Source organism: Lepidochelys olivacea, assembly GCF_965140295.1.
Source record: "Lepidochelys olivacea isolate rLepOli2 genome assembly, chromosome: 1".
NCBI lineage: Eukaryota > Metazoa > Chordata > Testudines > Cheloniidae > Lepidochelys > Lepidochelys olivacea.
The window spans coordinates 166750779-166778704 of record NC_140411.1 but is presented as its reverse complement, the minus strand read 5'-3'; the positions used below and the strand labels follow the sequence as shown (position 1 = coordinate 166778704).

Below are 27926 nucleotides of genomic sequence, written 5' to 3'. Positions count from 1 at the left end.
TTCTGAACTCCCCCTACTGAGCCCCAACCACCTTCACCTGAACACTCCTGCAGAGACCCATTACTGTTGCACCCAAAACCCCCAACAAGTCCCTGTGCATCCAGATCCCCCCCGGACCCGGATTCCCCATTGAGCCTCCCGCATCCAGAATAACCCACATCTGGATCCCCCCACATTAAGCCCACTCCACACTTGGATCCTGCCTTGCTGAGTCTGCCTGCCCACTCAGATGGGCAGGTCCCTGGGGTATTTCTGGGGCAGGCATGGTCCTTGCGCTGTGTCAGGGTTGGGTGCAGCCTCACTGCTGAATCTGTGTCCCAGGGGGGAATTTGCAGAGTGATATCCCACCTCTGTGCAGCCAGTGGCCTGTGCTCCCCAGTACCATGCTGGAGCCTCCACATTTACTTGACAAGTAACATTTGCAGAATTTTAAAATATCCTACACATAATTTTTAATTTTTGGCACAGAATTTTTAATTTTTTGGTGCAGAATGCCATCAGGAGTAAACACTGCATCATGTATTTTGAAAAAGCGCCAAGAATTAAAGTAAACAACACATGAGACTTGAGGACAGCTGGATCTAAATGGATACTAACCACTCCCAAAAACACATACAAAGGTCCAAAAATTAATAGAGTGAAACAGATACAGTCAAATTCACAATGTATTTTAGGTTCTACCTTCTTCAGTGGTAAAAGATTTATTTCACTGTCACTGAATCTGATCGGTATGTGCTTTAATGCTTGTATATGTGAGAATGGTTTGTCTTGTCATTGGGCCTAAAGTACAGATCAATGAGAATCTTTCTACTGACTTCAGTGGTCACTGGATCAGGCTCATGATTTACTCCTGGAGGAATTTTGTGCCAAAAATTAAAAATTCTGTGTCAGATATTTGAAAATTCTGCGAATTTTATTTATCAAAATAACACGATATAAGCATACCAGTTACAATTATTTTGGTAATTTATTTCAAAATATCTGTCAGCAAGTATGTCTAACAATACAGACCCTCCCCCCAAGAAAAGATTCTGGTAATTTTTTATTTTGATAAATATATTCTTTACGAGGCATATTAATACAGAACTTTGTGTAATTCATTTAAATTACAATACAGAATTGTGTTTCCTGCACCTGTCGGAAGCAGTGCAAAGGCTTGGTGGAGTCGGGTAATGGAGGAGCTGAGGGAGAGGGACGGAGCATAGCAGTGTTGGGTGTGGGAGGGAGGTTTTTCTTTGAGAGGGGATTGTTAGGGTGTTTGGGAAGCCTCCCCCATGCAGATCCTTGCTGACCCCAAGCCTCTGCCATTCAGTCAGGCACGTCTGCCCCGTCCCCGCACCTCTCATCTCCATGGGTCTCTGCAGCCACCGTCCCCAGGCTCAGCACTGTCACCCACTAGCTCCTGAGCCCATGCTCCAGTCCCCCCGAGTAGCCATTCTGAACCCCAGTCTGTGACTCTTCCCTCCCCTCCCTCCCCGCAGCCCTGTGTGCCCCACTCTGTCCTAACCTGGCTCTGTGAACACAGTGCTGTGATGAACTCTTACTCCTGGGGGAATTCTACAGCACCGGGTATAGAATTTTGTATTTTCCTGCATAAAATACATTTTGCCTAAGAAGTGCTGCAGTTCCACCATCTGCCCACCAGAGGCCTCTGTGGTGCTAGAACGCCTTTTTATTTTTAAAATGTGTTAGTCCATTTGTATAAAGATGTTTTTAAAATGTTTACTTGGGCTACCCAGAATAAACATAGTGTGATTAATATTTAGTGAATGTATATTTATCATATATTGTGCATAACCTTCAGTTATCTATTTTGGACTCCGTTTTTAGTTCTTTTTCAGTTTTGATAACGTCTGTAAGGGCTTAGCACCCTCTAAGTTGTTCTGCTCTTCTTTTGCCTATAATATCCTATTCCAACACTGTATTGTCACTCTTCGGGGTTGAATTATAATTATAACTTAATTATATATCTTTATCCTTGTCAGCAGTGTTAGTCAGCAATCATACTATCCTTGCCCAGTTCTGCAAAGACCATAACATTGGACTTGTGGTAGTTGGACCAGAGACACTCTTGGGAGCCGGTAAGGTTAGAATAAATTCTCTTGTTAGAAAAAGCCAAGTGCCTTAAATTTATCTTAAAAGAAAATAATCATATTGAAGTTCTAAACTGTATTCTACCTTAATTTAATTGAAGTGTAAGACTATTCTAGGGTTTTCCTCTATAAATGTAAGATTATTTTATGTCTAATTTTTGCTTCGTAGCTGTGTACATGTTAGACATCATGTGGGAAATGTGCAGTAACTGGATGGTCTCACTATAAGGCTTTGTAAAATAGGATTAAAGATCTCTTGAAATCAAATGATTAAACAGGTAGCTTAATCCATTTGTAAAATAACATTTTGAACATTAAATTGTTCACTATAGCAAAGGACATAGCAGGCTGCTTGGATGGTGCTTTGAGAGGTATTTAAGAACATAAGAACGGCCCTACTGGGTCAGACCAATGGTCCATCTAGCCCAGTATCCTGTCTTCCGACAGTGGTCAATGTCATGTGCTTCAGAGGGAATGAACAGAACAGGTAATCATCAAGTGCTCCATCTCCTGTCTCTCGTTCCCAGCTTCTGGCAAACAGAGAAGTAGGGACACCATCTAGTTCTTTTTTTGCCTCTATATAAAACCACATCTTGAATTCTGCATGCAGATCTGGTTGCTCCATCTCAAAAAGGATATATTGGAATTGGAGAAAGTACAGAAAAGAGCAACAAAAATTATTATGGACTTTTCTATTTTGAAAAGCGACTGCTAAGGGGGGATATGATAAGTCTATAAAATCATGACTGGCGTGGAGAAAGTAAATAAGGAAATGTTTATGTACTCCTCATAACACAAGAACTAGGGGGCACCAAATGAAATGTAGACTTCCATGCTAACCGTGCTCTGAATATTTTCAAATGAGGGATGAGAACAAAAATAAAATGGTAATACACACAAACCCATCAATAATGTAAAGATGTTACAGAATAACTCCACCAAACAAGGACGCTCCACTAGAGAAATAGATTGCATTATGGAATTGGCCACCCAAATACCCTGAGAGAACCTGTTTCCGTACAGAAGAACCCTCCAACACACACCCCTAGTTGTCACCTACCATCCCACATTGGCACACACAGGAAGTATCATTAAACAATTACATCTTATACTTGATGGGGATCACATCCTGAAAGAAATCTTTCCTGAACCCCCTCTTCTGGCCTTCAAACGACCCTCCAACCTTTCCAAGCTCATTATCAGAAGTAAGCTCCCCACAGATCAGGACACTCCAATTCAAAGCAGCACCAGGCCCTGGCATAACAACAGATGCAAAACCTGCAGACATATCTCCACTGCTATGATGATCAACTCCCAGTACAACACTCCTTTCAAGATCCATGGGTCCTACACATGCCTCTCACAATACGTGATGTACCTTATCCAACGCACTAAATGCCCCAATACCAACTGTGTGGGTGAAACCAGACAGTCACTATGTCTTGAATTCACACAGTAAAAGGATAAAAGACAAAAAGACCCTCTCACCTGTGAGCGACCACTTTTAACAAAATGATCACTCCATATCTGATCTCTCAGTTCTCATCGTCAAAGGAAACCTGTACAACACCTTCAAAAGACGAGCCTGGGAGCTTAAATTCATAACATTGCTAGACACTAAAAAATATGGTAATAATAAAGGAACTGGATTTATGGCTTATTCCCAACAATGTATAACCCGCTAACCTGCCCCCTTTTTGGTCCTATGACTGGAGAGTTGTTAACAAGCCACTTCACCTTGAATGGTCTCTTAGAATATGTGTTAACTACTTATGCTAAACAATCTGTGCTACCTTGTTTTTACTATCACACTCTTGAATATCTTTCCCAGACCTGAAGAAGAGCTCTGTATAAGCTCGAAAGCTTGATTCTCGCTCTCAAGAAGTTGGTCCAATAAAAGATGTTACCTCACCCTCCTTTTTATTATTATAGCTGTGGTTTTCAACCTTTTTTTTCTTTTTCATTTGTGGACTTCTAAAACATTTTGAATGGAGGTATGGACCACTTTGGAAATCTTAGACATAGTCTGCAGACCCCCAGGGGTCTGCAGACCACAGTTTGAAAACCATGATTTTCTAGAATAAAAAGGCCATCTTAGGTAGACATTTGAATATTTGAGTGCATTTATCTTCTGGCACTTCTCAATTACTAGGAATTGTGGATGACTTGATGTCAGCTGGAGTTAGATGTTTTGGTCCCTCAGCCAAGGCAGCTCAGCTAGAGACTAATACAAGCTTTGCCAAAGCCTTTCTGGATTGTCATAGGATCCCAACAGCAAGATGGAAAGCATTTGCCAATCCTCAAGAAGCTTGTAGCTTTATTACCAGGTAAACCATCCATCACTTGAAGCTTATTCACTTTTTCAAGTATCTTGTATATTTGGTCTTACCCGTGGGCAACAAATACAATAGGCCAGGGAAGGCTAAACCTCCCCTGGCAGAGCCGCTGCTGCGGGACAGTAGGTTGCAGGTTTTTGCTTCTTATTATGCGCTATTGCAGGTTCCAGGGCAGCTGAGGCAGCGGTATCTGCTATTCAGTTTCCTGGGTTCATCAATAATCACTCTGGATTCCAGAGAGATTACTGATGAACCCGGGAAGCTGAGTAGCAAATACCACCTCCTCAGCCGCCCCGAACCTGCAGTGCGCATATAAAAAGCTCATTGTTTGTCTGCTGGGCGTCTGGAGGTCTCGGGAGGCAAGGCGCACTGCCTTCCCAATTCTCCAGCTCAGGTTGGTCGGCCAGCACACGTAGGGCCAGCCTGGGGCTCCTCCATTGGCAGGGGGAGCGGATTGGTGTTCCGCCAGCCCGGGGCTTCTCTGGCCATGGATGGGGGGGCGCAGGGCTCCTGACATGGGGGAGCAGGACCTCGTTTGGAAGGGGTTGGGCCAGGGGGCTAGCCTCCCCAAAGTGGGGGGTCCACCCACCGCCCATGGTTTTACCTCATACTTTCTTTTACTTGTTGATGCTTTATTAGCTACTAGCTGTCATTAAGGTACTTTAATAATCAAAGACAAGGATGGCCATTGGGCAACTTTAATGGTACTAAGGGCCACAATGGCAGTTTTTCAAGTTTCAGCTCAGAGATCAGAGAGGTTTTTCTCTGTTAAACTACATAAGGATAACAGTTGGCCATCCATGATAAAGGAAAAAACTGATCTAAGAAAAATAATGTTATATTTAACTAAAGTTTTCTTCAGATATTTTATATATGGATCAGGCTCTCCTGTGTGCCATCACAGATTTCCGTGTTATTCCTGGAGCACTATGAAAGGATTCACATACTCACAGCTGAAGCTCGATTTCTTACTCGTTTAAGGCTAGATTGCATATTCCTTACTCATGTTGGTGAGCAGTGATTCTAAGTAGTCCCACTGAAGTCAATAGGATTCTTTGGGGGAGTGGCTCACAATTGTGAAGAAGGGGTTCACAATCTGGCCTTAAGTAGTGACGCTCCATTACCATAGTTCAATTGACCACAGAAGAAAGCTACTGCTGTACAACTGTTCTATTCTACAGCCATGCATTGGCCCCACAAATTGTGTTTTCTCTTATGTCATGTATAACATGTGGTAGTATCAATGAGAACATGCATTTTAAAAAAAAACAACCTCTCTTCTTACTAATTTTACCCAAACAAGTTCTACTACGCTATTTTCTATTACAGTTATGCAAAGGAACTTTGATATGTAAACAATAAAAGAACCTTCAACACAAAGAAGAAAAACCATCCCAGATTGGCATGCCATGCATTGCATAATATGAGCTTTGTGTGCTTGGTCCTGCTCCCGTTGAAGTCAACAATTGGGCTTTGTTGGAGTGGATTAAAATATGAACAAGAAAACGTGCTATATCAGAATGTGTGTCTATTTGTATGTTGGTGTTATGAACAATCTGTTCAAATATTCCATTTAGTTTTACTGTCCAATATCTGAGGAAGGAGGAAAGATGGATAAAATGTGGTTAAGCTATCTCTCGGAATTGGATAAATCATTTTATGCTCAAAGAATAAATGCTATAAAGTTGAGTAAAATACACGATATTCCTCATGTAACAAAGTAGCTGAATCCCTGCTTTAAGTGCAAAACTCGGCATTAATTATGACTGTGACCTGCACAGTGAGCAAATGTCAGAGCCTGCACTAGACATCAGGAGTTCTTGGTTGCCAGTCCTGTGCTTAGGCCACAAAACCACATTAAGTCCATCTGAAAATATGACATGTAAGATTGGTACAAGCAGGTACATTTTAATGTATTATTCCTCAGAAAAAGGGGAAATTTTCTAAGTGTTCAGGTTAGAAATTTACCTTTTAGAGGATGCATTGAAGATGTCCGATCCTGACTCTAATGTGCCCTGCCATCACTTATAGCACAGACTTTCCTGCGCTGGTTGTAAAGGCTAGTGGCCAAGCTGCTAGAAAAGAAGTAATTATTGCAGCCAGCAAAGAGGAAGCCTGCAGAGCTGTGCAAGAGATTTTGCAGGTAAGCTACCCTTTATTTAAATACTGTGAGGTCCGATTCTCGCTGCCCAGTGACCTGGAAGAAATTAATTTGGGGATCTCACTCCGTTCTCTAGACCGAACAGACAAGTGCTTTTCACCACAAAACCCACCACTTTGTTGGCCTGAGAGCTGAGTGGACCTTGAAATTTAATTATTTTCTTAACCTAGGGAGGTCCCTCCAGCTCAGGGCGGGTGTACTGGGAAGCTTACTCTGCTGCTGCCTATGCTATACCTGTTCTCTGGGTAAAAGGAAGGCTTCAGTCACCAAAACTAGCTGTTTCTTGTGACACTGGGCCATTTTCCTGATGCCTTGCCCAGGCACATAACTGGGCAGAGTTCCTCTGGGTGGATTCCTTTGACCCTTTCTCATGGCAATGGTGTTGACCAGTGTTCTCCCCTTGGTTTCCCCTCTAGATCCCTCATTTTGTATCTGTGATCTTCATCCCTGTTTTTTTGTCCCATATGTAATCAGTTAAGTTCTGGGTTCTGTGGCCCCTCTCTGATCTGAGGGGGGTGGTCTTTTCATTTCTTTGGTTGTCTCTGCCCACAATCCCAGGATTAACATAAACTGACTCTTTTCATATATTGTAAGTATATGTTTCCTTCTCTTTGCGATGCTTTTCTTTTTTAAAGAGAAGACATAATCTAACTGATGGATGTCACAGCTAATAACTAAAGAATATTTTTAATGCAGGATAGAGTGTTTGGAGAGGCTGGAGAGACGGTTGTCATTGAAGAACTTCTTGAAGGGGAAGAGCTATCTGTATGTTCAGTTTTGGCTCAATAGTTTGGTCACAAATTCTTTTATGCACTTGTATTGTTGTTACACTTTTTGCCTAAAAGCATGAATTCTTCATTTTAACTAGTTTGTGTTTTATATGGCTACTACATAAATATGTAAGAGATGCAATCTGATGTCAAGTTAGTCAATATACATTCTCAGTACAACTCTATTCTACATTAACTGTAAATATGCAGTAACTGTGATCTGGGGGCATGGGGGTGAATTGATTCTCTAGAGGAGAAAAAAAGTGTTTGCTGATTTTTAATATATTTACTTTGTTGTCCCAATGCTTAGTTCACTTTTTTTATCTGTAAATACAGCTGTGGTGCCTTCCTTGCTATAAACTATATGTTACTTCTCTTCAGGATAAAATGTAAGCTTACCTATGTGACACAGATCTGGATGTTATGTCACAGTTATAAGATGAATTCTCTACACAAGATTTTACTCCATTACCAAAGATAATATTTTGCTCTCTTTTTAAACCCTGATCCTGCAAATACTTACAAACGTGCTTCATTTTAAGCACTTGAATGGTTCCACTGAAGTCAGTGGGACTACTCACATGCCTAAAGAAAGCATACATTTCAGTGGGCTTGTTGGATCAGGACCTTAATGTACCCAGCCCTGATAATATAGTAGAAGGAATTCTTATATGCAGCCCTCACCAATCAAAACCATTGTCTCCAGAAATCTTTGTTAATACCTAAATAAATAATTAAGACAGGCTACTCCTTGTAGTCAGTGGAGTTACAACAGGATGAATTTGGCCCATTGTTTTCTAGTTTTGAACCTTAAATACTAATGACAGGGCTAAATCTGTGGCCTTCTGAGCTGATTTCAGTTAATACAGAACATAACCATTTGAGTACATTCTGTGGTGTTTGTTTTTCTTTACAGTGCTTGTGCTTCACTGATGGTGTCACTGTTGCCCCCATGCCACTAGTCCAGGCCCACAAACGGCTAATAGATGGAGACGAGGGCCCAAACACTGCCGGGATGGGAGCTTATTGCCCGGCACCACAGGTTTAGTGAGCTTTTGATTTTATTTTCCAAATTTACTTATGAAATGTAATTAAGCATTGATGAATTTGTTAATAAGGGCCCAATTCTGTTGCCATTATGTAGGCAAAACTCCCTGTGAAGTCAGTGCTTTGTTTGCATAAGGATATGGAGCCCCAGTCCTATTATTCATTCTTGGACTGGGAAATGGTCTCATGGCTTTTCTGTTAATTTTAGGAATGGTGTGCCTCCCACGCTGTTAGTAACTTTGGAAATGAGCATACACTTTAAAAAGTGGACCTGTGTAATTCCTGACATGTCTGGAGGCTTTCTGTATATTAAACATGACCTTAGTTAATGATTTCAGAATTGTTTTTTTGTTTGTTTGTTTTTGGTAACAAAGAATGTTTGTGACCAGCTGCTTAACACAGTAACATTAACCTGGGGAAGGAACACAAGCAAGAACAGGTTAAAGAATATTTAGATAAGTTAGATGTATTCAAATCAACAGGGCCTGATGACCGAGGATATTTAAGGAGCTAGCTGAAGCATTAACATTGATCTTCAGGAACCTGTGGAGGATGGGTGAGATCCCAGAAGATTACAGAAGGGCAAACATCTTTTGAAAAGGGGAAAAAAGAGGACGTGGAGAATTATAGATCAGTCAGCCGAACTTTGATACCTGGGAAGATACGGAAAGAAATTATCAAACGCATTTTTAAGCACCTAGAAGATAGTACTGTGATAAGTAATAACCAACAAGGATTTGTAAAGAATAGATTGTGCCAAATAAACTGAATCTCCTTCTTTGACAGGGTTATTAGCCGAGTGGATGCGGGGGAAGGAGGAGAAGAAGTAGATGTGATATACTGTATCCTGATTTTATTAAGACTTTTGACATAGTTCCAAGTGACATTCTCTTAACTACTAGGGAAATGTAGGCTAGATGAAATTACTATAAGGTGGGTGCACAAGGGTTGAAAGACCGTACTCAGAGAGTTGTTATCATTGGTTTGCTGTCAAACTGGGAGGACATATCTAGTAGGGTGCTGCAAGAGTCTGTTCTAGATCCAGCACTGTGTTTATAAAATTTGTGGATGACCCCAAGCTGGGTGGGGTTTCGTAAGCACTTTGGAGGCCAGGATTAGAATTCAAAATGACCTTGACAAACTAGAGAATTGGTCTGAAATCCACAAGGTGAAATTCAGTAAAGACAAGTGTGAAGTACTTACACTTAGGAAGAAAAAATCAAATGCATAACTGCAAAATGGGGAATAACTGCTAGTTAGATGGTAGTACTACTGAAAAGGAGCTGGAGGCTATTGTTGCTTCATGTTCAATTTGTGATCTACTAATAACATTCTTGGGTATATTAACCGGAGTGTTGTAGGTAAGACAAGGGACGTAATTGTCCTGCTCTGCTTAGCACTCCTGAGGCCTGAGCTGGAGTTCTCTGTACAGTTCTGGGCATAGGCGCTGAATATGCTTAGCACTCACTGGCAGCCAACCTCCCCCCTTCCCCTACAGCGCCTCCCGCCCGCCGGTAGCCCTGCTGATCAACTCTTCCCCCTCCCTCTCAGTGCTTCCTGCCTGCCGTGATCAGCTGTTCCGCGGTGTGCAGGAGGCACTGGAGGGCAGGAGGAGAAGCGGGGATGGGGCATGCTCAGTAGAGGGGGCAGGAAGAGGAGGGGTGGAGGTGGGGTGGGGGTGGAGCCTGGGGGGAAGGGATGGAGTGGGGGGCGGGGCCTGGGGATGAGTGGGGGCTGAGCACCCCCAGGAAAAGGAGGAAGCTGGCAGTTGTGCTTCTGGGGCTACATTTCAGGAAAGATGTGGACAAATTGGAGAGAGTCCGGAGGAGAGCAACAACAATAATAAAAGGTTTACAAAACCTGACCTATAAGGAAAGTTTAAAAAAAAAACTTGGCATATTTAGTCTTGAGAAAAGAAGACTGAGGGGAGACTTGAGAAGTCTTCAAATATGTTAAGGGCTGTTATAAAGAAGACTGTGATCAGTTGTCTTCCATGTCCGCTAAAGGCAGGACAAGAAGCAATGAGCTTTATCTGTAGCAAGGGAGACTCAAGGTAGATATTAGGAAAAAACTTTCTATTATAAAGATAGTTAAGTACTGGAATAGGTTACTGAGGGAGGTTGTGGAATCTCCATCATTGGACGTTTTTAAGTATGGGTTAGACCAGAGGTTCTCAAACTGTGGGTCGTGACCCTGTTTTAATGGGGTCACCAGGGCTGGTTTAGACTTGCTGGGGCCTGGGGCTCAAGCCAAAGCCGGGGCCCCACCACCTGGATCTGAAGCCCAAGCCCTGGGTGGCAGGGCCCAGGTTACAGGCCCCCTGGGGCTGAAGCCTTTAGGCTTCAGCTTTGCCCCTGCACCCTGCCAGGGGTGGTGGGGCTCAGGCTTTGGCTTTGGGGCCCCCTGCCCGGGGCAGCGGGGCTTGGGTGGGCTCAGGCTTCAGTTCCCCCTCCTGGGGTCATATAGTAATTTTTGTTGTCAGAAGGGGGTCACATGGTACAATGAAGTTTGAGAACCTCTCGGTTAGACAAACACCTGTCAGGGATAGTCTAGGTATACTTGATCCAGCCTCAATGCAAGGCGCTTGACTCAATGACTTCTTAAGGTCCTGCAGAAATAACAAAGTATGTTGGGTGAAAATAGGCATATAGCAAGAGAATGTTATGGTTTTCAGGAGAAAAAGACAGTGTTGAAAAGAAATGTCGTGTGATAGATCTTTAACCAGAGAAAGAGCTTTTTAATAAATAACATCTTGGTGCTATCTTACATTTTCACTGTAATTTAAATTCAGGCACTTCTTCTGGAAACATGACAACGTAACTGGTATAAAATAAATGGGTTATGTTCAGTGCTTTTTAAGAGACTCAGATGAATTAATAATAAGAGGAAACATACCATAAAAGGCTTACGCTCTCAATTTGGAATTGCTCATCAGATTCCTGAAGCTCTTCTAGAGAAAATTAAAGACTCTATCCTGCAACACGTTGTTGATGGTATGAGACAACAGGGAACAACATATGTAGGTAAGTGCTCACCTGAATGATAGAGTAAGCACATGCCAAGTAATTCTGTTGAACTACTTTTGAACTCCAAATTATCTCCATCAAAGAAGAATGCACTAGTTTCCCATCCTACTTTAAATCTCCCCAGCACTGAAAGTTACAGATAGGCAAAGTAAGTAAAATGCTGCTTGAGAACCCATTAGAGTTTGATTTAAGGACATTCACTTTGTATATATTGACATGAGGTTGACAACTTGTGTTTTAACAGTTATAAAGCTTTTACTTTTTAAATCTCAGCATCTTCTGTCATTAAATAATTGTCTGATCCCACTCATAATTTTTCATATCTTTGAAAATGTAAATAGATTACAGTTTATTTTTAAGCTTTTTTTAATCTTTTTTGTTGAAATTATATAAAACTAAAATTGAGTTCTGCTGAGCCTAGCTATACAGTGCCACACAAATAAACAAATTTCAGAGCGGTAGCTGAGTTAGTCTGTATCAGCAAAAACGACAAGGATACTTGTGGCACCTTAGAGACTAACAAATTTATTTGGGCATAAGCTTTTGTGCTAAGACCCACTTCATCGGATGCATGGAGTGGAACATACAATAGGAAGATACTGCAATTCTTCAACAAAAAAACTTCAAAAACAGACTCTAACGAGAAACTGGAGAACTGCAATTAATTTGCAAACTGGACACCATCAAATTAGACCTGAATAAAGACTGGGAGTGGGTGGGTCACTACAAGAACTAAAAACTAATTTCCCCATGCTAATTTTCCCCCTACTGTTACTCACACCTTCCTGTCAGCTGTTTGAAATGGGACACCCTGATTACCACTACAAAAGTGATTTTTCCTCCTGTTGATAATAGCCCACTTTAATTGAATTGTCTCGTTAGAATTGGTAAGGCAACTCCCTTCTTTTCATGTGCTATGTATATATATCTTCCTACTGTATTTTCCACTCCATGCAGCTGATGAAGTGGGTCTTAGCCCACCAAAGCTTATGCCCAAATAAATTTGTTAGTCTCTAGGGTGCCACAAGTACTCCTCGTTGTTTTTACAAATAAACAAAAATCTCCCCTGTACAGGAGGTATTCTTTGGGAGGTGTTTGTGCATTTTTTCAAGGCCCCTTTACACCTTCAGGGTGGCTGCAATTAATGGGCTTTGTCAGAGGGCAGAATCTGCCTCTGTGTGTTTAGACTTTAGCAACACTCAAATGTTTCTGAACTCGCTCTGTCCCTCTCTAGTATCTTCAGTAATCTATCACAGAATACATTTCTTATGGCACTGCTATGCAGTTTGCTGGATTTTTATGGGATTTTAGAGGGATTGCCATAGAATACAAACATTTTGCAGAACCCATGGTGAAGATTCCCTACAGTTTACATAAGTTTATCCCACATTTCAGTTTACTGCTTTTAAAGAAAGTGAAAAAACTGCTTTGAGCTAGCTTGTATAGTTCTGCTTTCTGTTCAGGTGTGCTGCAAACAGGATTAATGCGTACTAAAGATGATGTGAAAATTTTAAACTTTAACTGCCACTTTGGTGACCCGCAGTGCCAGGTGAGTGAGAGATGCTGGAAAGCTAAATATGCTCCATGTTCCATACCAGAATCTAATAACTTGCTACTAATGTAATTTACATAATTTAACAGGATGTATGTCATATCTACCACAAATATGGAAATTTACAAAAGAGCATCTTTGAGAATGTAGCAGTAACTATTAGAAATTTGCTTGTTAGCATTTATCTTCTGTGAAATGTTCATTGGCTTAGTTTGCAATTTGAGGTTATTGCTCAAATTGTGGTTTTCTGAGTAGTAAAGGAGCCCAGACAAATTTGTGCTAAGTAGTTTCATACTTGGTCTCTACAGGTGATGGTTGCTTTCTGCCTGTTGCTAACAATGGATGAAATTTTCTTAGTGATAGTAAGTTTGCCAAAAATGTGTGTTTGGTATACTGAAACTATCTGAATTCAGGTTGAATTCAGTGAACAGTTTCAGCTGAAAAAACCCTGAAAATAAAATTCTTGGAAATGTCAAAATGAGCTGTTTAGACAATGTAGTTTTGAAACAAATGTCAAAACAAAATGTTTTGATACAATTTTTGTTTTAAAACTAGCCAATTTTTTTGTTTTCAGACTTTTTTTGTCCAGCCACCAAACAGAAAAATCAATTTTTTCTCAGCTCTAGTGTCTGGGAATAATTGCTGTAAATTAATGTTCACTGATTTTATTTCCAAATCTGCAAATGTAGCAAAATATTTCCTGTTCTCCAACACATTTTTTGCTCACTAAGGTGAGCTTCATGTGAGTTTTAGTTTTTGAAGAAAAGCTTAATAAGTTTTTGATATTTAACAGTTAACAAAAAACATTTAACTAAATTGTTTAGCATACTTTTGCAGGTAATTCTTCCACTGCTTAAAAATGACTTTTATGAAGTGATTCAAGCAACAATTGATGGGAAACTCTGCAGCTGCATGCCAGCTTGGTCAGAAAACCGTACTGCTGTGTCTGTGGTTATGGCAAGTGAAGGGTACCCAGGAGACTATGCCAAAGGCCTGGAGGTAACAGGTAACTTCTTCTTAAATTCCAGACCAGGACTACTGCAAGGGGCCCAGTGAGTTTCATTTAGCAGAGAGCCATATTGTTACTGGTCCTGAGGAGGCACATGGGGAGAAGGGACTCCTTGCACCCGTGCATGGGGGACAGTCATCGTCACAGAAATGTAGGTTTACACACCTGTCCAAAGTACCACAGGGGCTAGCTGTTTCAAACAGCGCTCTCTCTAAGGACCAGACTGTGGCTTGGGGTTGGGATGAGAAGAGGGTTCTAGTGCAGTGGTTTTCAAACTGTGGGTCGCAACCCAGTACTTGGTCGCGGAATGTAAGGCACTGGGTCACAGCGGCTCTGGTCAGCACTGCTGACCAGGCCATTAAAAGTCCTGTTGGCTGTGCTGCCTGGCTAAGGCAGGCTGGTCCCTACCTGTTCTGACCCCACGCTGCACCCTGGAAGCAGCCAGCAGCAGGTCTGGCTCCTAGGTGGGGAGGGGATGCGCTGCCCCCGCCCTGAGCACCGGATCTTCACTCCCAATGGCCAGTTCCCGGTCAATGGGAGCTGGTGGGGACAGTGCCTGCGGGCGAGAGCCGCTTGTGTGCTTCTGCCTAGGAGCTGGACCTGCTGCTGGCTGCTTCCAGGGCACAGCACCGTCTGCGGTGCCAGGACAGGCGGGAAGCCTGCCTCTGCACCTCTGCTGCACCACTGACTGGGAGCCACCGGAGGTAAGCCTGCACCCCAACCCTGCGCCCCAATTCCCTGCCCAAGCCCCACCCCAGAGCCTGCACCCCCCGCCCAGACCCCTGCCCCAGCTCAGAGCCCCCTCCCACACCCTGAACCCCTCATTCCTGGCCCTACCCGCAGCCCTCACCCCTGCACCCCAACCCTCTGCCCCAGCCCTGAGTCCCTCCCACACCCTGAACCCCTCATCCCCAGCTCCGTTGGGTCACGGGCATCAACAATTTTCTTCAACTGGGTTGCCAGAAAAACGTTTGAAAACCCCTGGTCTAGAGCGCTAGGAGTTCCTGGTGGAATTCTGGCTGACCAATTCAGAATTTCTCCAGCGACTTTGTGGGGAGCACAAAATGGAGTGTCACCTTTTCACATGTGCCCTTGTACTAGCTCAGCTTTGCTGGCTTGTAGGTGAGGTGAGCCAGGTGTCTCAGCCAGACAATGGCAGGCTAAAATTGGAACATCGCCACCTTGGCCTGTGTAATACTGAAAATTATTAACCTTTATAACAGGAGCAGAGTGCATTTCCCCTACACCAGTGGTTCTCAACCAGGGGTATATGAACCCCTGGGGGTACTCAGAGGTCTTCCAGGGGGGTACATCAATTCATCTAGATATTTGCCTAGTTTTACAACAGGCTACATAAAAAGCACTAGTGAAGTCGGTACAAACTAAAATTTCATACAGACAATGACTTGTTTATACTGCTCTATTATACGATCCACTGAAATGTAAGTACAATATTTATACTCCAATTGATGTATTTTATAATTATATGGTAAAAAGGAGAAAGTAAGCGGTTTTTCAGTAACAGTGGGCTGTGATACTTTTGTATTTTTGTTTGGTCTTTGTAAGCAAGTAGTTTTTAAGTGAGGTGGAACTTGGGGGTGTGCAAGACAAATCAGACTCCTGGCTCCATAGTTCAGGGGTTAGAACACTGGTCTTGTAAACCAGGGGTTGTGAGTTCAAAGCTCACTGGGGCATGTACAGTAGCTTCTAGCAGTGTCTGTTGTCCCTCAGCAGTGAGGTGCTTTCCTTAGATATTTATTATGGGGGCGGGGGGAAGGGGGGAGGGATAGCTCAGTGGTTTGAGCATTGGCCTGCTAAACCCAGGGTTGTGAGTTCAATCCTTGAGGGGGCCATTTAGGGATCTGCAGCAAAAATTGGGGATTGGTCCTGCTTTGAGCAGGGGGTTGGACTAGATGACGACCTGAGGTCCCTTCCAACCCTGATATTCTATGATCCTATGAAAGGGGTACAATAGTCTGGAAAGGTTGAGAGCCACTGCCCTACACCATATCTGGTCTGCAAGTCCTCCCTCTGCACCAGCTAGCAAGCCTGAGCAGTGCAGAGAGGAGTCCATGTTACAAAGCTCCCACTGCACCATATGTTCCTGAAGAAATTGTCTGAGTCAAAGAGTGCTGCTGTTGCATTCCCCCTCCTCATCCTCTTCCCGTGCAGCCAGTGTCTTTATTTTGCTTATCCCCGTGGTGCTCTGAAGAAGTGTATATTTCAGTTACAATAACCCTAAATCTAATATGAGTAATAACAAAAAACAGTACATGCAAAGAAATCCCTGGTTAAGTTTGACACTTTATTCATAAGCCATTGCTTAGTGTGCATACATTTAACCCCCTGCAACATCTAAACTCTTCAGGACAGAAGGAAATGAGAATCTTTGCATATCACAACTAGAATATGATTGCCCTATGTGTTTTTCTGTTGCTTACACTGTATGTAGAATGTGAAAAACATATGCCAGAATAAACTGTTCTCTTAAAACGTTAGGCACAGGAGTTAATTTGAAATCAGAGTCATGAAGCACAGCCAGCTGTCGTTAAGCTCTGACCTTCACTGCAGTGCAGCCTGCATAGCAATGTGACACATTATAATTGCAGCAAGTGGAAAGGGTTTCTTTTGCTGGTAAAAACACTTCCTTGCCTATTGTGAAATTGGGAGTGTCACGGAGTCCCCGGGTGATGCTCTGGAACTGATCCCTATGAAGCCAGTCAGGACTCTGGGGAAGTCTTTCTGTGAGCAGACTGTCTTCAGGACACACAGCTCACACCTTCCTGGGTCTGACCTCAGAGCATTCATCATCCTCTGCCCCTCCGTGCACTTCCCACAGCGAGTCCGCCCAGGCAGGCTCTTGGGAAAGCCAGAGGGTCCTGCACCCCAACTTCGCAGTCAGACATGACTCTCAGCCAGCCAGTAAAACAGAAGGTTTATTAGACAACAGGAACATGGTCTAAAACAGAGCTTGTAGGTGCAGAGAACAGGACCCCTCAGCCGGGTCCATTTTGGGGGGCAGTGAGCCAGACAACCATGTCTGCACTTCGCTCCTAGTCCCCAGCCAGCTGCAAACTGAACCTCTCTCCAGCCCCCCCTCCTCTGGGCTTTGTCCCTTTCCCGGACCAGGAGGTCACCTGATTCCTTTGTTCTCCAACCCTTTAGCTCTCACCTTGCAGGGGGGAAGGGCCCTGGCTATCAGTTGCCAGGAAACAGGGTGTCGGCCATTCTCTGTGTCCAGACCCCTGCACACACCTGCCCTCCAGGGCTCTGCAACGATCATACACCTTTACCCCACCACCTAGATACTTAAGAACTGCATAGGGGAAACTGAGGCACCCCCACACTATTCAGAGGAAGAACCTTAAGAACAGTCCCGCTTCGTCACAGGGAGTTGCTATGTTGGATTTTTCTGCCTAATGATGATAGTAGCAAATTTCTCCCTCAAAAATAACCTCAACAGTAAACCCCCCAAATCCTCTCCCCCACCCCAAAAAAACCCCTTATTTTCTAGTATATATTGAAAGAACTAAAGGTTTTTAACTTGCTTAAACAATGACTACGGGTGAGGAGACAACCATCTACAAGTATTTGAAGGGTGCAGATTCTGTGGAGGGCGAGGAATGGTTCAGGGTGGTCTAAGCAGTATAACTAGATGTAATAGGATGAAAATTAAAATACAGGATGAATATCAAGAAAATATTCCGAATAACGAGTTCTTCTGGCATGTGGAATAGTATCTCAAGGGAAGCCTTGTCTCTAGCATCATTTAAAATTAGACTGGACAAGTTCTTCAAAAACATGGTGTTGAAAACATCTTGCCATGGCAGGTGGGTGAGTTTTAAATGTCCTAATGCATCTCTCTTATTCTATGAGCTGCTGCTCTTGAGGGCAGACTCAGCAGGAAGGTTTAGGATAGAATGGGCTTGTGAAGTGAGCTACTCTCTCACCCTGGAAGTAATCTTTTCTGGATACACACATTGGTGAGAAAGTGTAAGGAAGCGTGTAGGGCCACTGCCTGTCCTGTACTTGTGCAATGAGGCAGAAAAAGAATTTCAGCTGCCAGCGCTGTCACCAGCATTATATTTTATTTAAAATAATGAGATCTAATTTTGCTTTCATTTTTGTAGGACTTCGACAAGCGAGAGAGCTAGGGGTGGAGGTGTTCCATGCAGGCACAGCCATGGAAGGTGATAAAGTGGTGACTAATGGTGGCAGAGTCCTTACGGTAACGGCTGTCAAGGAGGATCTGATGTCAGCACTGGAAGAAGCCAACAAAGGAGTAGCAACCATACTGTTCAAGGGTGCCATTTTCAGAAAGGACATTGGTTATCGGGCTATAGCTTTCCTCCAGCCGTCTGTGTATGTAAGCAAGGGCACTAGCAGAAATAGATGCTTGCCTAGCCCACAGCCATTCATATTGTTCTGATTCTGTGATGAGCAACAGTGATGCAGAAAATGTCACTATAACCTCAAATGTGCCCCCTTTTCTCTTTTTCAGAGGCCTGGTACATGATGATGTAAGTGTATACACTCTAACCAGCAGTGCTTTGATTAATCAATCTGAACCACCAACTGCAACTGGTAGTAGATCAGGTAAGGTTAGAACAGTTCTGCAAACTTCCTCTATTTTGAATGAAATCTGAATTTCTCCTAAGAAATGAACAGACTGACCTTTCCACTCAGGCGAAACACCTGGCACTGGTATCGCTAATGAGGCAATATCACTTGTATGCGATTGAACCAGGGGTTTAAATCATCTTTACCAAAGAGAATTATCATTTTCTTCTGTCTTTCTTGTTTGTTAAACAAGGGGAATGACATTCTCTTTCAGTTACATCCCTGGCTTGACCTTGACACACTAGACAAGGGGAACTTGTGGAATGAGAGCTTGCTGTGAAGTGAAATGTTGGATCATCAATTTTTTAAGATAGTATGAAACCAGTAAAGTTTGGGAACCATTACACTAGATTACTGTAGTATAACAAACCTTGCAACTAGCTTTTTAGTAGAATATTATGTCAGTGTCCACTGAAGTAATGCAGTATTACCACTAGTCAACTGTTAACAGTAGTTCTCGTACCAGCTTCATATATTGTTTTAACAGTGTATGATATGCAGACAGGTATCTGTGATCTTGCTAATGAACACTGAATTTTGAGGTCTGCTGTTCACGCTGTGCCTTTTATTAGTAACAGTCATGTGGTCTGAGGAAGGCTTTCTGTTACATAATTAGTTTTTAAAGTGAAATAAGAAAGATTATCAGGTAACAAGGGATCAGTTGGTAAATACTGGTCACGAGTGATTTTTTGCTGTAGATACACTCTAATTTACAAAATAATGGGCTGTAAATATTAGTTATAACAACGTGAAATATGTGATTTCAGGATCTGTACTTCATATGATTGTACATGTTTCTAGTTTAGTCGGTGAGACCAGTAATAAGTTGTCCAAGCTGTAATGATTTTCACTAGTAATGCTGCTTGTTGTTTCTTTTCCTTAGAATTACCTAAAAGTTGTCCTGGGCATTTTTTGTACTTGGCAGGCAGCCATGCAGATCTGGGAGGCTCTACTGATCTCTTTGACTTGAAAGCAACTGGTTATGATGATCCTATCTTGGTATCTCGAGCTAAAGGCATTGGAACTAAACTGCAGGTAACCACTGGCATGCCCATACCAGAGCTCATGTTTGCTGAGAATTTTAAAAACAGCACAATATATTATATAGCTTACAACTCTGAGCATTGTAAAGACACTGGAGGTATGTCTACATTGGAATAAAAGACCCGCAGCTGGCCCAGATCAACTGATCTGGGCTCAGGCTGCAGGACTAAAAATTGCTGTGTAGATGTTTGGGCTCAGGCTGTAGCCTGGGCTCTTGGACCCTCCCCCCTTGCTGTGTCCAAGAGCTTTGGCTCCAGCCTAAGCCCAAATGTCTACAGACCAAATTTACAGCCCCACAACCTAAGCCCTGTGAGCCCAAGTCAGCAGACTTGGACCACCTCTGGGTGTTTAATTGTTGTGTAGACATACCCTACAAGTCCACGCTAGTCAAATGATATGAGATGCTGCTATCACACACTCATAACAAATATCCTACACCCACCACCACCTGTCTCCCTACAGCCTCACCACCACAAGTATGTTGCACTTCCTAGATTAAGCTAATTGAGACTTGTGTATATGTGCGTGTACGTATTTGGGAGTAAATGAAAGTTCTAGAACAGCCATGATGATATTTTGACTGTTGAGTGTTTCCTGCTGGGGAAGCCTAGTACCACACTTTCTCCCCAACAAATCAGCAGAGGACTGTCCCCAACTCTGTCTTACATTCCCTCACTCCCGAGACTCTTCCTTGGCTGACAAGAGTTTGTTAATGCCCATCAATGCTGTTTGCTAGCTGAACCAGAGGGATTGTTACAGTGTGACAAAAGATGCTGAATAACTTAACTCCATAGTGCTCCCAGTCCCCACTGGTCTGGGATGAAAGAGTCCTGGCTTTGCAAACCAAACCCAGATTTTGCATGTGAACCTGATCCAGCACCCATTGAAGCCAATGGGAGTCTTTACTTATGTTTTCCGCTCAATCTTTCTGTACTGAATTGTTTTGTACTGGTGTAGCTACATGAGTGCAACTCCCTACTGTAGATAAGGCCAAACATTCAGCCCTACACAGAAATTTTTTCTGCTCGTTTCATCCAGTGTAGCTATCAGTTACCAGGGTAAGTTGCACTGATGCAAGCCCTGATTTGCATCAGTGCACTGTGTCTGCATTAGCAGTTGGCACCAGCGTTAACTGCACTGCCATAGCTACACCAATGTAAACAAACCCATCTGTAGTTACACTGGTGTAAATTTCCCTACTTTAGAGAAACCCTCAGTGACAGTTGTTATGGGAAGCAGAGATGAATGTATACAAGCAATATGGTAATCTTAAAAATAAATAAATTAGAAGTCTTTCTTGGGGAAACCAGACTTAATTTTGTGTGTTGATAAATTGTATAATCAATTGCTTGACCATGCTTTGGTTCATTATTTCGTTATGAAATATACTCAAGGCCAAATAACCAGCGTCAGTCAGGTTTATTAATATGGTACAGGAAAAAGGTTCTATGGGGTACCAGTTTCTGAAGAGCAGTCCCATGCAGGTATGTTATATGCACCTTATGAAGAAAGCATGCTCCCCAAGTTACACGCTTCAGCTGGTATTATTGATGTGGTTTTGCAAATTTTACGTTTCTTTACACATCACTAAAATCCAACTGTTTGATCCAGTTCCCTAACTTGTTGTCCTGTTGCTTCCTTATTGTCATTTTGGATACTAGCATTCCAGGTATTGTACTAAGACATAGGAAACTTGTCAAAATCAAGATACATACATTCATGCCGAATGCGTGCTTCAGCAAATGCAAGGTGTTATGGGATACTTAGCATTAGTGAACAGGATTATGGGATAGGCCAGTTTAGGCTATATTGCTGTTACAATGTTTGTGCTTAATGTTACTGGTGTTTAATACCTACTAATATACATATGGTTCAGGAAATACATATTATTAACATGATATATTTATATCTAGCCAGCATGTATTAGTAAACAGTATGACTTTTAACATTCCATTCAAGGCCCTGCATTACAGTGGAACAGTTCCAAGTTGTCGTCCGTGACAATGAGATGGGGCTTCTTTATCAGAGAGGGTCAGTGAAATATCACTGGAAGGAGGAAGTCTCATCCCCTTTACACCTAATAAAGCAAAAGAAAGTTATTTAATGATGCTCTTTGAGTTTTGCTATATTGTTAAATGAAAACAATAAACTAAGTAGTACAGAACGCAAAACCATGTTTGATGGATTAATTTTATATAGATATTGATAAGCACATACTGTAGTTATCATGAAGAAACTGATGGATGCCCCATCACTTTAGGACAATCTAATATTGGACTCAGCACACAATTTTAAAAAACTATATTGAAGGGACAAATTCTGCACAGGCAGAGAGCCAGGACGTGAACTAGATGATCTGACAAGACTTTCCCATTTCTGATTTCTATAGTGGACAGCGGAGGTGATAAGAAGATTGTCTGCTTTTCTTTCCTCTGACGTGGCAACCATGTCAGAGCTGCTGTTTGCTTCCTATCACAGCTATAAATTGGTTCTCTCACTGTCTTGTTGCAGATTGCACAGATGTGTAAGAAACATGACACCCTTGGCCAGGACTTGGTTGCCATGTGTGTCAATGACATCCTGGCTCAGGGAGCAGAGCCCCTCTTCTTCCTCAACTATTTTGCCTGTGGGAAACTTGACACTGAAGTGGCTCAAGCAGTTATAGCGGGAACAGCTGAAGCTTGTAAGAAGGCAGGATGCACTCTCTTGGGTACGAGCACTCACTTCCTGTATGGGATTTGAAGGTTCTGATATAAAATTTACTGCCATTAGTACGCAGACACTGAGCCTGATTCTCCTCCCTCACTTAATCTGGTGTAAATGGGAGCAGAATTTGAGGTGCTGGATTTTTAGTGCACTAAAAAAATGTCCAGTCCCTCTCCAAATAGAAATATCCAGTATGGGGAACTTCCCCTCCCCGCCCAGAGGTGCCATTTTGATTTTGTCCCAGAAATCTGTGCTCAGATAATACTTTTCCCCTTCCCACTTTTCATTTTTGTAACTCTGAGCTTAACTTTTTGGTGGTCCTTTGAAGTAAGAAACACTTTTCTGGATTTGTTTTGAAACATGCAGTTTAAGCTGTGCCTGTCTTTGTAGCAACACTGAATATGTCCCCAATATGAAAACTTGCATCCGATGAAGTGAGCTGTAGCTCACGAAAGCTTATGCTCAAATAAATTGGTTAGTCTCTAAGGTGCCACAAGTACTCCTTTTCTTTTTGCGAATACAGACTAACACAGCTGCTATTCTGAAATTTGAAAACTGTCATTGATTCCACATTAGAAATGAAATGCGGATGTGTTTACAGTTAGTGCTGCCTTCTTTCTACCTTCCCCTAGGAAGAGAGACTGCTGAATTGCCTGGCATATATTCGCCTGGAGAGTACGACCTCGCTGGCTTTGCAGTTGGTGCAGTGGAACGAGGCCAAATGTTCCTGCAGCTGGAGAGAGTTGCTGAGGGGGATGTCATCATTGGACTAGCTTCTTCTGGGATTCACAGCCATGGCTTTAGCCTTGTAAGGAAGATTCTCTTAATGTCTTCCCTGCACTACTCATCTCCAGTACCTGGTGGATGTGGTGACCAGCCATTAGGTATAATAATATCTGCTTTTTAAAGGTGAACCTTCCTGGAAGTGAATCCAGTTCAGTTATTTTCTTAAATAGACACTGGCAGGGTTTTTAGATCTCAAGATTGAATTTCCTAGTTATGGTTGCCACCAACCCAGTTTTAGGCCCATGGTCCAGTTCCTTGGTTTCTGAGATCTTTCATCCATTTCCCCACAGTGTGATGACACTTCTTGCAGTCTTCCCACGCTACTCTTGGCAGGTCCTATGTCCCAGAGATAGCAAGAGGAATGCTGATAAAAGCATAACTTCTTGTATTGCCTGATAAAAGTGCTTCTGCACTGATTTTTATCTCTAATGATTTTGTAAACTTTTATGATCACAGGAGAACTATTGCTAACTCCAACCAAAATCTACAGCAAGGCTCTGTTGCCAGTCCTTCGTTCAGGGCACGTGAAGGCCTTTGCCCCTATCGCTGGTGGGGGGTTACTGGAAAGCATCCCCAGAATCCTACCTGAATCATTTAGTGTATTTTTGGGTAAGTGTAAAAAAACCTTTTCTGTTATAGGTAAATGACATCTAATATAGACCTTTTTTTTTTTTTTTTTAAGCCTGGTCTTAAGGAGACTTAGGGTATGTGTATATTCCTCAAGCAGAGGGGGAGGGGGCAGGAATCCCAGTTGTGAATCTCGGAGCGAATCTCAGAGCCTGAGGCTACAGATTTGGCCTCATGCTACGGTGCTAAAAGTAGCAGTGTAGACATTTCTACTTGGGCTGAAGCCTGGGCTCTGAGACCTGCCCACCATGCTGGGTATTGGAGCCCAGACTCCTGCCCAAGCAGGAACAGCTACAGTGTTATTTTTAGTGCCATAGCGTGAGCTTGAGTCTGTGGACCCAGGTTCTAAGACTTGCTGCTGTGGGTGTTCTTTTGCAATGTAGACATATCCTTAGAGGTGAAGTACCATAGGTCCACAGCCTCTGGGTGGCTTAATGGGCACAAAGCACGGGCACGGTCTATAAACATCTTGCTTAAAATGTTTGTTTTATAGTTTTAACAAGTTTCAGCAAAATCTGTAGCTGTTAAGGAGCATCTGTTTCTAGGAGGGGCTAAGAATTCATTAAGATAGCTTCTGCTTCTCAAACTGCGTACTCAGATTGAACGTTAAGCGCTTGGTAAGGGAGTGAAATTGTACACTTTGGGCTACTGTCTATATATATCTAATATAGTGTTCTGGAAAGGCAGTAGCTTCTCGGTTTCCATTACAAGTCTGATCTTGGCCACCAGCCAAAAGTCCACAGAACTGAATGTCAGATAGAAAATTAGCACATAATGTCTGTAGCTGAGAGAAAAATTTCTCTCAGATTTTAAGTAAATTGGACAAAGCATCTATAAATTACAAGATATTAAAAATATAGGTGTTCAGCAGAGTCCACAAAGTCTTCTAACATTCTCTGTCCTTCAGTAGAATGAAAATAGAAAGGAAAGAAATGAAAACGGAGTATACTGTTTTAATTTAGTTATGCCCACGATCTAAGATTAGATGATAAAATTCGAATTTTATATAGTTATGTCAGAATGGTGTGTTGGCTCTGTCAGCTTAAAATAGGCCACCAATTGACTACAGGAGACAAACTTTCATTTAAAAAAAGAAAAGTCTCTCTAGTTCTCTTCCTGTGGAGATAAATTTGCAAGGGAGGCTTGTCAATAGACAAACGGTCTAGCAAAGCTGGAGCTAATTAGACAAGTTTGTAAATTAAGACACTAAAAAAAAGGTATTCATCACAGTTAGAATATTCTGTCTAAAATTTTTGCCAGATCTCAGCTTGAGAGTGAACAGTCTGAGATAATTAAAATTAGGTCTGTTGGGTTTCTCTCTATTTGCAATATGGTGCATGGGACCAAGCTTCTGAACTTTACAATCAAGTTTTAAAGGTTACTAAGTGTTCAAATAGGAACATGAGGGCACAGCGGGCTATGACCAACATTGCACTGCTCCTGATGAACCTTGGGAAAATCATTAGGGTGCTGATAAACTTTACAAAGTATGCTGACTGCTGGCTCAATGGCAGTGCACCAATTCACCTTTCAGTGCACACAATTACCTATCATAAAGTGTATGGCAGTGTTTCCCAAATGGTAGGTCCTGATAGAAAGTTTAGATGAGTCGTGAGGCCCTAGGTAAATATATACTTGTTCCAGCTTGATGTAGAGGGGAGACCTGGGAGGTTGGAAAATGGCCCTGCCCCACGCTGTCACTGCAGCGGTGGCTCCTGTCCTGCAGGGCTGGCCCAGCTCCCCACCCCAAGCATTGAGACCCAGCACAGGGTCACAGCCCCACTCAGGTTTGGCCTGGTTGTCTCTCCCCAAACCCGAGTGACACTGCATCCCTCCCCGGCCTAGCTCTGTGAGACAGGAGGCACCATGTCAGTGTGGGATGGGCTCGCCCTCTAACCCCCTTTTCCCCACCTCCTGTCCACACAGGGCCAGTATTAGGATTGTGGTACCAGGGTGGAGGTTGCATAAATGTAATGGTGTGTCACAAAGAAAAAAAAAGAGAGAGTGCAGCGGTGGGTTGCTTATTAAAAAGTTTGGGAACCACTGGTCAGTAGCAAACTCCTCTACTCTCTGAATTCAGTCACTTTGAGCCACCTGCACAGCACAAGGCAACCCCTGCACTTTCCACGGTGGATGTAAATGGCCTGGGGCTTGACGTTTCTGACTGATCTGGGACAAATGTCACTTTGCTCTATCACTGTTCATCTACAGCAGTATGTTTTCAATAGGCTGTGCAATGCAGTTCCCATAAGCTTTAATGTGTGTTGCACAGGAAGATAGCTGCCCAATGGTTTTAAAATGTAGAAGATATTATCGATTATACAATGGTTTATATCCAACACTTTTGCCAATCTATAAACATTTCAATCATTTTCAGATGCTTATAGTTGGCGGATACCTGAAATCTTCTCCTGGCTCCAAACAGAGGGGAACCTTTCAGAAGAGGAGATGGCCCGAACGTTTAATTGTGGGATCGGTGCTGTCTTGGTGGCAGACAAGGAGCTGGCTCAGCAAGTTCTGAAGGATGTACAGAGGCATGAGGAAGCCTGGCTGATTGGAAATGTAGTCCCAAGCCACACAGGTTACTGGACCTCTTAACTTGAAATAAGAAAAATGGAATTCCATTCATTAGGGCCTGATCCAAAGTCCACTGAAATAATGAAAAGCCATTAATTGATTTAAATGGGGTTTGGACCAGGCCCTTAGAGATACCCTATTTAAGCTGTATACCGACACAAAGTAGATCATTAAGGATCTAATCCTGTGAGGTTCTGAGCACTTATTAGGAGACAACATGCTTTCACGTGCACTTCTCCTCCACTCCACACCCTGTAGAACTGGGTCCTTCATTCTTCAGTATAGATCAAGTGAGAAGTAATTTGTTACTAGAGATGAACCTTACTAAGTCAGTGGACAGAAATACCTGAGAAATTGCTTGAAACTTAGGCAAATCTCCCTACAGTGTCTACAGCCATATAGGCACTCCTAATGTTATGGCTGCAATAAAAGAATTATTTCTTTGGGTCATATTTTACCAACATTTTGACAACAAAACTCCCATATGACGATAGCAATAGTTATTTTGTGCAAAGTTTGAGGGTAGAAGATGGCTACTGTTACATGCTTGTATGTCTGCCAACTGGTAGTTAGATCATCCCCAGTTAGGTGAATCTCCATTAAGTAACTCCATCCACTTAGGTGTGCATGCAGTGAGACTTTCACCAGGCCCTTTATGAGCTGCAAGCTGCAGCTTTAGTAAGGGAGACATGAGGAAGTTTTGGTTCAGTTGAGATCACTTTTAGCATCCCCTGTAGGGCAGCACGAGGTTGGGAGGAAGGGAGGGTTTGATATGGGATGGAAGAGATCTGTTAGTACATCTTTACTATTTTAGGTCCCAGTCTTGCAAACTGTTACATGTGAGTAACTTTCCACATGAACTCAATGGGATTAGTTAAGTTATTCACGTCTATATTTCAAATATTGCATAAGTGTTGATGTTAGCATAAATTATCACTGATAGGTTTGCTTAGTTGATTCTAAATGGAAAGGTATTTTGATATTTTACTTTGAAGGATCTTCTCATGTCAAAGTCAAGAATCTCCTTAAAGCCTTGCAGTTAAAGAGATTGCAGTTTCTGCAGAATGCTGCTGATGTGGACAGTCACCTGCATGTCGAGCCCAAAAAAAGCAAAGTGAAAGTAGCTGTTCTCATCTCTGGAACAGGTGAGTTTGCATTTTTCATCGCACACAATGACATCCTAGCACATGAAAGGCCAAATTCAGCCCCACTGTAAGCATTTGCATCTCCATTTACTTTACTGCAGTTGTACTTTCTTAAACCAGGGCTGAATTTGACCAAAGATCAAAAAGTTGTTCTGTACTAGCCAATGAAAAACATTACTTGTATGTCACAGGGTGGGTGGCCCTTCTATGAGGAGATAAGTCTTAGCCCATCTGTGACACAGTTGACTTGCCATCCCACACTGAGAGAATGAATTAGTCACATGACAGCCAGTCATGAGACTAAAGCAGCACTCTGGGAGGGTAGAAAAACAGAGACCTGTGGACAGCCAATGGGGGACTGCTGAGTGAAGCTACAAGAAGAGAAGTCTCCTGCAGTGATCCCTGAGGAAGGAACTTGGGGCTGGGT

The 27926-nt window shown here is 42.7% G+C and overlaps 1 protein-coding gene across 4 annotated transcripts in view; it reads left to right on the top strand.

Moving 5' to 3' along the window:
• LOC311515638 (trifunctional purine biosynthetic protein adenosine-3-like) overlaps positions 1-27926 on the top strand; it is a 55748-nt gene that overhangs the window by 2951 nt on the left and 24871 nt on the right. For 2 of the 4 annotated variants that reach the window (XM_084618872.1, XM_084618875.1), the window contains exons 3-18: positions 1986-2081; positions 4246-4420; positions 6461-6572; positions 7287-7355; positions 8277-8402; positions 11343-11430; positions 12897-12982; positions 13823-13991; positions 18125-18356; positions 18496-18590; positions 19498-19649; positions 22170-22368; positions 22997-23248; positions 23607-23759; positions 26155-26358; positions 27350-27499. In XM_084618872.1, the coding sequence (XP_084474998.1) occupies positions 1986-2081; positions 4246-4420; positions 6461-6572; positions 7287-7355; positions 8277-8402; positions 11343-11430; positions 12897-12982; positions 13823-13991; positions 18125-18356; positions 18496-18590; positions 19498-19649; positions 22170-22368; positions 22997-23248; positions 23607-23759; positions 26155-26358; positions 27350-27499 (2358 nt within the window). The remainder of the gene's footprint in view (positions 1-1985; positions 2082-4245; positions 4421-6460; positions 6573-7286; positions 7356-8276; positions 8403-11342; positions 11431-12896; positions 12983-13822; positions 13992-18124; positions 18357-18495; positions 18591-19497; positions 19650-22169; positions 22369-22996; positions 23249-23606; positions 23760-26154; positions 26359-27349; positions 27500-27926) is intronic. The other 2 variants (XM_084618873.1, XM_084618874.1) reach the window with 2 other exon arrangements.